At 36.2% G+C, this 12,599-nt stretch overlaps 1 protein-coding gene across 4 annotated transcripts in view; it reads left to right on the forward strand.

The window, feature by feature from the left end:
- LOC140168640 (uncharacterized) overlaps positions 1-12,599 on the forward strand; it is a 35,304-nt gene that overhangs the window by 14,621 nt on the left and 8,084 nt on the right. For 3 of the 4 annotated variants that reach the window (XM_072192043.1, XM_072192045.1, XM_072192044.1), the window contains exons 6-10: positions 2,269-2,361; positions 3,132-3,199; positions 4,178-4,255; positions 5,067-5,186; positions 12,050-12,251. In XM_072192043.1, coding sequence (XP_072048144.1) covers positions 2,269-2,361; positions 3,132-3,199; positions 4,178-4,255; positions 5,067-5,186; positions 12,050-12,251 — 561 coding nt within the window. The remainder of the gene's footprint in view (positions 1-2,268; positions 2,362-3,131; positions 3,200-4,177; positions 4,256-5,066; positions 5,187-12,049; positions 12,252-12,599) is intronic. The other variant, XM_072192046.1, reaches the window with a different exon arrangement.

A 12,599-nucleotide genomic window follows, 5' to 3' on the forward strand; every position in this document is an offset into this window, starting at 1 on the left:
GATTGCGTGACTCCAAATCCGTAAAAGTGAACTTCCAGCAGTTTGTGGGAGCTGGAAGTCAAATTGCCTACAGACTGGGAGGGTCCGTGTATTGGGTTGATTTTTAATGCTATGTAATCTACATTACCAGTCGTTCTCCACGGACCCGAGGGAGGGTCTAGTAGCCTTCAGTGTAGGCCTATATGTTTTCCAGGAAGTCCCCATTGAGACATGATAAATGCATATGGCTCAAAATATGCTAAGGTGTCATATTATAGCCATATATTTTGACATCTTTTTTTAAAAATAATAATTATAGAAATGGAATATTTGCTAGTTTAGTGGCAAGTTTAGGTAGTAAAGACATAGCATACACAATTTAAGTAAAATCCTTTCACTCTAAATAATAAAAAAAATAAAAATAGCTGTAAAAATGCCTATTTTTACACTTTTATTTGTAACATGCCAAGAGACGCCTTTTTTCAACAGCTTTTAATTTTTTTTGTGGATCCTTATAGAAATTCATGTGACCTGTTTCCCAAAATGGTGCAGTAAACCAATCAAAAAAACAGAAAGAGGCATTATGAATTATAAGTTAACAGATCAAAAAAGGATTTAAAAGTTTGCCTTCATGTATGTTACTATTGTCTGTCAAACTTTTGATTGATTTTGAAGTCCCTCAGTTTTTTATAAACAAAGACTTGAAGCATAAACTAAAGGGTAAATCTATTGTAAATAACTTCATTTCTCCATATTATAATCAATTTGTAAGTGGCTGCCATCTTTTTTGAACATATAACAATTTTAAAATTTTTCTTGAAATGTCTGTCAAATAGTAACATACGCAAGACGGTGCTGTAATTCCTGCTAAACTAGGGTGATACAGCTAATTATGCTACATGACATAGCATTTAGCTCCACCTAGCTTTGTGGCACTATCACTTTGTGAGGAGAATCTTTTTTGATGACACAATCCATTGTTAAGTGTTGTCTGTCAAACATTTGTACGCATAAGTAACATACGCAAGATTTGTATGTGTCTGTCAAAAGTAACATACATAATACGTTTAAAAAAAATTAAAAATCACTTGATGTTCACATTATGATGATAGTTTAGAGTTTATAAAAGTGTTTTTTAAAACATGTGATTTATAAACTGCATGTGATCTTTATTCAATTTCCCATCTTGAACTACTGTTTTTGCCAAATTATTATTCTGTATGTTACATTTGACAGACATCTTATGCGTATGTTATGGCTTGACAGACACACATATTTTATTTATAACAATTTATCCTCCTTATTGTAATATTTGGACACATTTTTTTCCACAATCAGTTGCTGTAGGTCCTACACCTAAATAACCACAAAATACCTTATGTAATACTTTATAAATTTTTATTTGATTGCAGAAAATCATCAAAATTGTGTCTGTCAAATATAACGTACGCATAGGCAAGGGCTAGAAAATGAAATTTGTGAAGTAAATGGTCTACAACTTATCTTTCTTTTAGTGTATTATGAACGATATATGTGCATACTATAATTTAAACCTGGTTGGAGACCAAAAGAAAAGAGCTGGAAAAATAATTGTGTGTTACACTTTTATGACACCTTAGCTTATTTTGAGCCATATATATTCATAGCATACATTCATACTCTTGAATGCTACATTACATACATGTTTTGCATTTGCTGGTGATTAAAAGCTTCAATAGTTAGTCGCCATTGGCGCCAGGGATTGAATATTTAGTCGCCATTAGAAAAAATCTAGTCGCCAATGCGCCTAAAATGGTCGCACCGTACAGCACTGGGGGAGTGTGAATTTCAAATGGACTTAGCACTTTAACCAACTCTACTTGATACATACTCTCTGTAGAAGATTCAAGTTGAGAAACTGCTTCAGAGGGTGGACAAAATTCAGATGGAGTTGTCTAATGTGTTCGATCATTATATTTGAAATTCATACTCCCCCTGTGGAAGATATTTCAAACATTTTCCACAGGGGTTGTGGATTTTAGATGGAATAGCCTGTTGATTCTCACCACAACCACAAAATTTCACCTTAATTTTGGGCTAAAAGTGTACATTTGAATTTTTTAGCATTTTGCGCACAATTATGACAGTAGCACACAGCCAAAATGATGCCCACTACCAATATTTTTGTCTTTGCCTTCCCCCACAAACAACTGACCCTGATACACCACTAAACATGTGAAATACTTGGATCCCCCAAAAAAAAGGATTTTTACCAAGATTAGTAACTTTGCTTTTCCTGATTGTTTTCAGAGGGTCATAATCTTCAAGCAGTACAGCTAGAAGATGGCACCACAGCATTTATACAGACAGGGGTACCTGAGGACTTTGCTGAACATGCTCATGGTTTGTATGTCTATTTGTTGTTGTTGTTGTTGTTGTTGTTGTTGTTGTTGTTGTTGTTGTTGTTGTTGTTGTTGTTGTTGCTGTAGTTGTTTGTCAACAGACTGATCTGTGGATAAATAAAAACTTGCTATGTTATAATAGACACAATGTTGATTTTGTGAGCAAAGCGTTACTGTTCACTTTGTTTTGTCACATAAATCCTTGGAAACCTGAATTTGACAAGTGCCTGTAATTTTGACCAAAACTGCCTGTCCAAATTTTGACCCTGAAAACATAAACCTAACCTCTGCACCTTCTGCTGCTTCAGTCAGTTCAAATAGCTATTGCTATAGCCTTGATTTGTTAGTCTGTTCTCGTTTTGAGTTCACAGAACTTATTCAAACAGTAGAATGTAGCATAATGTCACAGGCATCAATTTTGCCTGTCCCAGGAGCAAACTGCCTGTCCAAAATGACAGGTGGTTAGCTAACACCATGACCTGGAATCAAGCCTCGAAATAAGCAGAACTGGACCAATTTAACTACCAGGCTCTTTTTTTTTTTAATGTAGAGCCTGGTTCGCATGATTTTGGTGTGGACCAGGAGCCAAAATGTTTTGACCATTGGGTAAAAGGCTCCTGGATGCCTGCTTATTTCGAGGTTTGCCAGGAATGAATCTTATCATACATACATATATACATAAACAACATTTAATAGGGCGCCTTTCCAACTTGATCAAAGCGCCGTAAATAAACTGATACCAATCTTATAAACTGATGTTTCCTCTTTCAGGTTTCCAGACTGAAGATGACACAGTTGACTCACAGTCATTGAGTGTTTTGGAACAGTACGCAGCACAGGTATGTCTACATGTTTTAATTTGGAAATTCTAATTTTGAAATGCTAATACTATATATGTGACACGATCAAGGGAAATGAGTCGGATGTCGCTAATATTGATTTTGAGATATCGGCAAAGAAAGCATTAAAATTCTTATGTATTATATTGTTTTCAACGGTTGATAAATTGACGTAACTTTGTAAAGGAAAGTCATATCAACATAGGGTTTTCAGTTTCTGAAAGCTCTAAATGTTCTCTATAGAAAAATATGTAACTTATTTTCGACCAGGGTCGACATGTGACTCATTCCCCTTGATCATGTCACATATTGCTAAATGCATCCACCTTTTATTTCCATAATCAAATTACTATTTAATGTTAAAAACCATCTTGCATTATCTGTGCCTGATCTGAACCATCATTTTTTAAAGTATTGCTCATTTTTGTTAAAGCTCTCTAGCCCTTTGTGAACAATTGTAAGTAAAATGAAGGTGTTACACTCACATTTTAGCAATGTTTCACCACTACACAATGTCACTAAAAATGTGAGTTTAACACTTTGTTCACAAAGAACAAAATTTCTCAATTGAATCTAACATTCCAAGAAATAAACTTTCATTCATGCCTGTTTCAGGGCTTAATTCAACTTTCATATGTTAACAATTCAAAGCTTTGGGGAGTTTGCTCCCATACTTTACCCAGAGGCAGGGTTCGAATTGGGCTGTATCGCATAGCAGTTTGCTCCATATTTTGAAGTAACTGCTACCCAATTTTGCATTTGTATAGCACTTTTTATAGTGCTTTAGTATACGGAAGTATCCTGATTATGATGAATTAACCAAAAACTGCTATGCAAAATTTTTTAACGAATTCGAACCCTGCCAAGAGGCTCAGCCTCCTGGAACCCAGGTAAATTTTGCCTCCCATTATAATAAACCTGTCACTGTCCTTAAATACAGCAGTAATTAATTTGTGCTTTATTTTTGTTACTTTTCAGGCTTCTAATGAGAACATGGGAGAACACGAAGCAAGTACAAGCCAAGATATAGCTAAATCCCAGTCATTAACCATCAAGGTATCACTTATCCCTATGAGCACTACTGTCTTTCTTATACAGAGCATCTGATTGGTTAATTTCACAATATAATCATCTGAGTAACCAATTGAAATAGAGCTTTTAGATCTCTTAGCAATTTAAAGCTAAATCCCCTTCAGACCTACAGACTTTTCTTACCATATCTCTGATTGGCTCATTGCATGATATAGGTATCTATGTAACCAATCAGAATCATTCTTAGAGGCCAATAATTTAGCAGGTATCATTCTTAGAGGCCAATAATTGAGCTGGTAGTGCCCATGGGGTTATTATACCCTGTATAAATTATAATCTGACCCACTGTCAAATAGAGGGTGTATTTGTATTGATACTAACAGCAGAGTCTTTGGAAGTAACTAATGAGTCCAAGTTAGCTCCATATTTTGTACACATACTTCAGGAACTATATAAGACATGTGAGCTTGGAGTAGAAATATTTGAATTCTTACGAATCTGTGCAGCAAGCAGAGATGCCATTTTTTAATGTTATTTTTCAATTCTTTTTAAGTGCTATAAAAATTACCCAAAATACACATGGAAATGGATAAAAACCTCATGTATTTCCTGTATATTGGATTTTCTTAGTATCATGAAGCAACTGAGTGAAAGGTTGCTGAATTTGATCAAGAACTAATGGGCTGTGCAATAATTATGAGCCCCGGGGGAGGGTAAATTTGTTTTGCCAGCCGATAGGAGGGGGGGGGAGTAATTTTTGGCCTACTGTTTGTAAATATTTTATCTCATAATTATTGCACAGGCCAATAGTCTTTTCCTTGATTTCCTAATGCAGACTGTCAATATACAGGGTAGTAATGTAACAGTGGGTTCACAGAAGTCTGCAGAGAATAAGTCTTTCAGATGTCAGCAGGAAGGGTGTGGTCGCATGTACACTACAGCTCACCATCTAAAGGTATAGTATATGATCTTGTATGTGTTGTTCTGGCCAGACTTTCACAAATGTTGGTATTACACTCATGTAGGCATAGTTAGAGATAGCCTAAAGCCTTCACAAAAATAATGCAGCTGTTATAAATACACTTATAGCTTCAATGCTAGTAATCATATTCATAATATTTTAACATAGAAAGAAGGGGGGTTTATTTACGTGCATTTTAATACCCCACTCATCCAGTGTCGTTGAATATTAAGTAGTTCAGTTCAGTTCAGTTTTATTTTCATCTCAACACACATACATATAAATAACATGATATAGAAAGAAACATTTTGTAATAAATTAGTAACAATGCAATGCCAAATAATTTACAATTGAGATACCTATATTAATATTACAAAATAATATTTTAATAATGTGGTATGAGAGATGTGGATGCCACAGAAACGCAAAGCGTGCAAAGTTGTGGCACCCATTTGAAGGTTACAGACAAGTCTATAGCTTAAATACAATATTCGATATTTATAAGGTTACAAATTCTATGAATGCCATAGACAGACAACATAAAGTCCGAAAAATCAATGAAGCATAAAATGCGAACTAAAGCAGCGCATGTAAATCCATCATGCAGGAGAAAAGCACTTTAAACATCATCATGTAAATATCCATTGAAGTATTAAGTAAGGGAGAATATCCCAAATTTTAAGTAAATTGTATTGATTTTAATACAGCATGGAGAAAATAGCAGGTTAATAATATTAACAAATCCTTCACAGCCAGTCTTTGACAATCTGTGGATTTGTGACAAACGATATTTTATTGAATACTGTAAACCGTGATATTTTCGCAGTATTGATTTGAATTCGAACTGTTCAGAGCAGTTTTACGGTGTCTTAAAATGTTACACATTAAATATGGTAAAAAATATTTTTGAGGGCTTTTGCCGCGAAATTTGAGGAATGAGGAATTTCACCGCGAAAATAAAAATGTGACAAAAATTTCACTCTGTGCAGTGGATAGTAATTTTAAACTTCTACGCTACTAAACTTTGCACACTCATCAGAGCTCACCAATTCAACCAGCGTCTTCAGTGCATGTTATTGCTCTGTAACATCTTCTTGTATGACGTCATCAACACATGGCTTCATCAGAGGTATCTCAAGAACAGCACAAGCACCATCAAATCTTCAAAAGTAATAACATCCGCTGAAGACGTCTGTTAAGCTGGTGAAGTGCTTCGGTGAATACCAATTTCTCAGCGTAGTACTTAAAAATTAATTTCTATGTAGTAATTTACCGCTACATACATTGTATGAATACACATGATATTGTATTGGTATTTTGTGTATTTACAGGTCCATGAGAGGGCTCATGGGTTTGTGTGTTTGTTTGTTTGTTTGTTTAAACGGTCGCTCCGTGTGGAGACACGCTTGGGTCCATGGGACCAGGCTCAAACAAAATGGGTGACAGACCATATGAATACACATGATGATGTAATGGTATTTTGTGTATACATTTTCAGGTCCATGAGAGGGCTCATACAGGTGACAAACACTATGAATACACATGATGATGTAATGGTATTTTGTCTATTTTCAGGTCCATGAGAGGGCTCATACAGGTGACAAACACTATGAATACACATGATGATGTAATGGTATTTTGTCTTTTTTCAGGTTCATGAGAGGGCTCATACAGGTGACAAACACTATGAATACACATGATGATGTAATGGTATTTTGTCTTTTTTCAGGTTCATGAGAGGGCTCATACAGGTGACAAACACTATGAATACACATGATGATGTAATGGTATTTTGTCTTTTTTCAGGTTCATGAGAGGGCTCATACAGGTGATAAACACTATGAATACACATGATGATGTAATGGTATTTTGTCTTTTTTCAGGTTCATGAGAGGGCTCATACAGGTGATAAACACTATGAATACACATGATGATGTAATGGTATTTTGTCTTTTTCAGGTCCATGAGAGGGCTCATGGTTGACAAACTATATGAATGCACATGATGATGTAATGGTATTTTGTCTTTTTCAGGTCCATGAGAGGGCTCATACAGGTGACAAACTATATGAATGCACATGATGATGTAATGGTATTTTGTCTTTTTTCAGGTTCATGAGAGGGCTCATGGTTGACAAACTATATGAATGCACATGATGATGTAATGGTATTTTGTCTTTTTTCAGGTTCATGAGAGGGCTCATACAGGTGACAAACTATATGAATGCACATGATGATGTAATGGTATTTTGTCTTTTTTCAGGTTCATGAGAGGGCTCATACAGGTGATAAACACTATGAATGCACATGATGATGTAATGGTATTTTGTCTTTTTTCAGGTTCATGAGAGGGCTCATACAGGTGACAAACTATATGAATGCACATGATGATGTAATGGTATTTTGTCTTTTTTCAGGTTCATGAGAGGGCTCATACAGGTGACAAACTATATGAATGCACATGATGATGTAATGGTATTTTGTCTTTTTTCAGGTCCATGAGAGGGCTCATGGTTGACAAACTATATGAATGCACATGATGATGTAATGGTATTTTGTCTTTTTCAGGTTCATGAGAGGGCTCATGGTTGACAAACTATATGAATGCACATGATGATGTAATGGTATTTTGTCTTTTTTCAGGTTCATGAGAGGGCTCATACAGGTGACAAACTATATGAATGCACATGATGATGTAATGGTATTTTGTCTTTTTCAGGTTCATGAGAGGGCTCATACAGGTGACAAACTATATGAATGCACATGATGATGTAATGGTATTTTGTCTATTTTCAGGTTCATGAGAGGGCTCATACAGGTGACAAACTATATGAATGCACATGATGATGTAATGGTATTTTGTCTTTTTCAGGTTCATGAGAGGGCTCATACAGGTGACAAACTATATGAATGCACATGATGATGTAATGGTATTTTGTCTGTTTTCAGGTTCATGAGAGGGCTCATACAGGTGACAAACTATATGAATGCACATGATGATGTAATGGTATTTTGTCTATTTTCAGGTTCATGAGAGGGCTCATACAGGTGACAAACTATATGAATGCACATGATGATGTAATGGTATTTTGTGGTTTTTCAGGTTCATGAGAGGGCTCATACAGGTGACAAACTATATGAATGCACATGATGATGTAATGGTATTTTGTCTTTTTTCAGGTTCATGAGAGGGCTCATACAGGTGACAAACACTATGAATACACATGATGATGTAATGGTATTTTGTCTTTTTTCAGGTTCATGAGAGGGCTCATACAGGTGATAAACACTATGAATACACATGATGATGTAATGGTATTTTGTCTTTTTTCAGGTTCATGAGAGGGCTCATACAGGTGATAAACACTATGAATACACATGATGATGTAATGGTATTTTGTCTTTTTCAGGTCCATGAGAGGGCTCATGGTTGACAAACTATATGAATGCACATGATGATGTAATGGTATTTTGTCTTTTTTCAGGTCCATGAGAGGGCTCATACAGGTGACAAACTATATGAATGCACATGATGATGTAATGGTATTTTGTCTTTTTTCAGGTTCATGAGAGGGCTCATGGTTGACAAACTATATGAATGCACATGATGATGTAATGGTATTTTGTCTTTTTTCAGGTTCATGAGAGGGCTCATACAGGTGACAAACTATATGAATGCACATGATGATGTAATGGTATTTTGTCTTTTTTCAGGTTCATGAGAGGGCTCATACAGGTGATAAACACTATGAATGCACATGATGATGTAATGGTATTTTGTCTTTTTCAGGTTCATGAGAGGGCTCATACAGGTGACAAACTATATGAATGCACATGATGATGTAATGGTATTTTGTCTTTTTCAGGTTCATGAGAGGGCTCATGGTTGACAAACTATATGAATGCACATGATGATGTAATGGTATTTTGTCTTTTTTCAGGTCCATGAGAGGGCTCATGGTTGACAAACTATATGAATGCACATGATGATGTAATGGTATTTTGTCTTTTTTCAGGTTCATGAGAGGGCTCATGGTTGACAAACTATATGAATGCACATGATGATGTAATGGTATTTTGTCTTTTTTCAGGTTCATGAGAGGGCTCATACAGGTGACAAACTATATGAATGCACATGATGATGTAATGGTATTTTGTCTTTTTTCAGGTTCATGAGAGGGCTCATACAGGTGACAAACTATATGAATGCACATGATGATGTAATGGTATTTTGTCTATTTTCAGGTTCATGAGAGGGCTCATACAGGTGACAAACTATATGAATGCACATGATGATGTAATGGTATTTTGTCTTTTTTCAGGTTCATGAGAGGGCTCATACAGGTGACAAACTATATGAATGCACATGATGATGTAATGGTATTTTGTCTTTTTCAGGTTCATGAGAGGGCTCATACAGGTGACAAACTATATGAATGCACATGATGATGTAATGGTATTTTGTCTATTTTCAGGTTCATGAGAGGGCTCATACAGGTGACAAACTATATGAATGCACATGATGATGTAATGGTATTTTGTCTTTTTTCAGGTTCATGAGAGGGCTCATACAGGTGACAAACTATATGAATGCACATGATGATGTAATGGTATTTTGTCTTTTTCAGGTTCATGAGAGGGCTCATACAGGTGACAAACTATATGAATGCACATGATGATGTAATGGTATTTTGTCTTTTTCAGGTTCATGAGAGGGCTCATACAGGTGACAAACTATATGAATGCACATGATGATGTAATGGTATTTTGTCTATTTTCAGGTCCATGAGAGGGCTCATACAGGTGACAAACTATATGAATGCACATGATGATGTAATGGTATTTTGTCTATTTTCAGGTCCATGAGAGGGCTCATACAGGTGACAAACTATATGAATGCACATGATGATGTAATGGTATTTTGTCTATTTTCAGGTCCATGAGAGGGCTCATACAGGTGACAAACTATATGAATGCACATGATGATGTAATGGTATTTTGTCTATTTTCAGGTCCATGAGAGGGCTCATACAGGTGACAAACTATATGAATGCACATGATGATGTAATGGTATTTTGTCTATTTTCAGGTCCATGAGAGGGCTCATACAGGTGACAAACTATATGAATGCACATGATGATGTAATGGTATTTTGTCTTTTTTCAGGTTCATGAGAGGGCTCATACAGGTGACAAACTATATGAATGCACATGATGATGTAATGGTATTTTGTCTTTTTTCAGGTTCATGAGAGGGCTCATACAGGTGACAAACTATATGAATGCACATGATGATGTAATGGTATTTTGTCTTTTTTCAGGTTCATGAGAGGGCTCATACAGGTGACAAACTATATGAATGCACATGATGATGTAATGGTATTTTGTCTATTTTCAGGTCCATGAGAGGGCTCATACAGGTGACAAACTATATGAATGCACATGATGATGTAATGGTATTTTGTCTATTTTCAGGTCCATGAGAGGGCTCATACAGGTGACAAACTATATGAATGCACATGATGATGTAATGGTATTTTGTCTATTTTCAGGTCCATGAGAGGGCTCATACAGGTGACAAACTATATGAATGCACATGATGATGTAATGGTATTTTGTCTATTTTCAGGTCCATGAGAGGGCTCATACAGGTGACAAACTATATGAATGCACATGATGATGTAATGGTATTTTGTCTATTTTCAGGTCCATGAGAGGGCTCATACAGGTGACAAACTATATGAATGCACATGATGATGTAATGGTATTATGTCTATTTTCAGGTTCATGAGAGGGCTCATACAGGTGACAAACTATATGAATGCACATGATGATGTAATGGTATTTTGTCTATTTTCAGGTCCATGAGAGGGCTCATACAGGTGACAAACTATATGAATGCACATGATGATGTAATGGTATTTTGTCTATCTTCAGGTCCATGAGAGGGCTCATACAGGTGACAAACTATATGAATGCACATGATGATGTAATGGTATTTTGTCTATTTTCAGGTCCATGAGAGGGCTCATACAGGTGACAAACTATATGAATGCACATGATGATGTAATGGTATTTTGTCTATTTTCAGGTCCATGAGAGGGCTCATACAGGTGACAAACTATATGAATGCACATGATGATGTAATGGTATTTTGTCTATTTTCAGGTTCATGAGAGGGCTCATACAGGTGACAAACTATATGAATGCACATGATGATGTAATGGTATTTTGTCTATTTTCAGGTCCATGAGAGGGCTCATACAGGTGACAAACTATATGAATGCACATGATGATGTAATGGTATTTTGTCTTTTTCAGGTCCATGAGAGGGCTCATACAGGTGACAAACTATATGAATGCACATGATGATGTAATGGTATTTTGTCTATTTTCAGGTCCATGAGAGGGCTCATACAGGTGACAAACTATATGAATGCACATGATGATGTAATGGTATTTTGTCTATTTTCAGGTCCATGAGAGGGCTCATACAGGTGACAAACTATATGAATGCACATGATGATGTAATGGTATTTTGTCTATTTTCAGGTCCATGAGAGGGCTCATACAGGTGACAAACTATATGAATGCACATGATGATGTAATGGTATTTTGTCTATTTTCAGGTTCATGAGAGGGCTCATACAGGTGACAAACTATATGAATGCACATGATGATGTAATGGTATTTTGTCTATTTTCAGGTTCATGAGAGGGCTCATACAGGTGACAAACTATATGAATGCACATGATGATGTAATGGTATTTTGTCTTTTTCAGGTTCATGAGAGGGCTCATACAGGTGACAAACTATATGAATGCACATGATGATGTAATGGTATTTTGTCTTTTTTCAGGTTCATGAGAGGGCTCATACAGGTGATAAACCCTACATATGTGAGCATCCAGGATGTGACAAAGCCTTTGCTACCGGCTACGGATTGAAGAGTCACACTAGGGTTCACACTGGAGAGAAACCATATAAATGTCCAGAGGAGACGTGTAGTAAAGCCTTCAAGACATCTGGTGATTTGCAGAAACATGTTAGAACACATACAGGTGAGGGTTAGGCCTTGGTGCTGCTTCCTTCTGAGCCTTAGTTTCTCAGAAATTGGCATCTTAAAGAACACAACTTAGTTACTTTTAAACAGTCCAATCTTTGCATAGGGTGATTCCATCCCAATCCCATGCCAAAAGATCATGGGGTACCGTAAACGTTCGCCTAATGGTGCTAATGGGCTCCCTTGACATAACGGGAATTTTAGACACAAACTAAAAATGCCCTCCCATAAAAATCCCACCATCACAGCAAATAAGGGCACATACCCTTAATTCTTATTGGGATTTTTAGAGGAGGGAGCTCTCTATTTGTATGTGAAATTGACCCCAAGGCAAAGGAGCCCAAGT

The sequence above is a fragment of the Amphiura filiformis genome, chromosome 13 (assembly GCF_039555335.1).
Source record: "Amphiura filiformis chromosome 13, Afil_fr2py, whole genome shotgun sequence".
NCBI lineage: Eukaryota > Metazoa > Echinodermata > Ophiuroidea > Amphilepidida > Amphiuridae > Amphiura > Amphiura filiformis.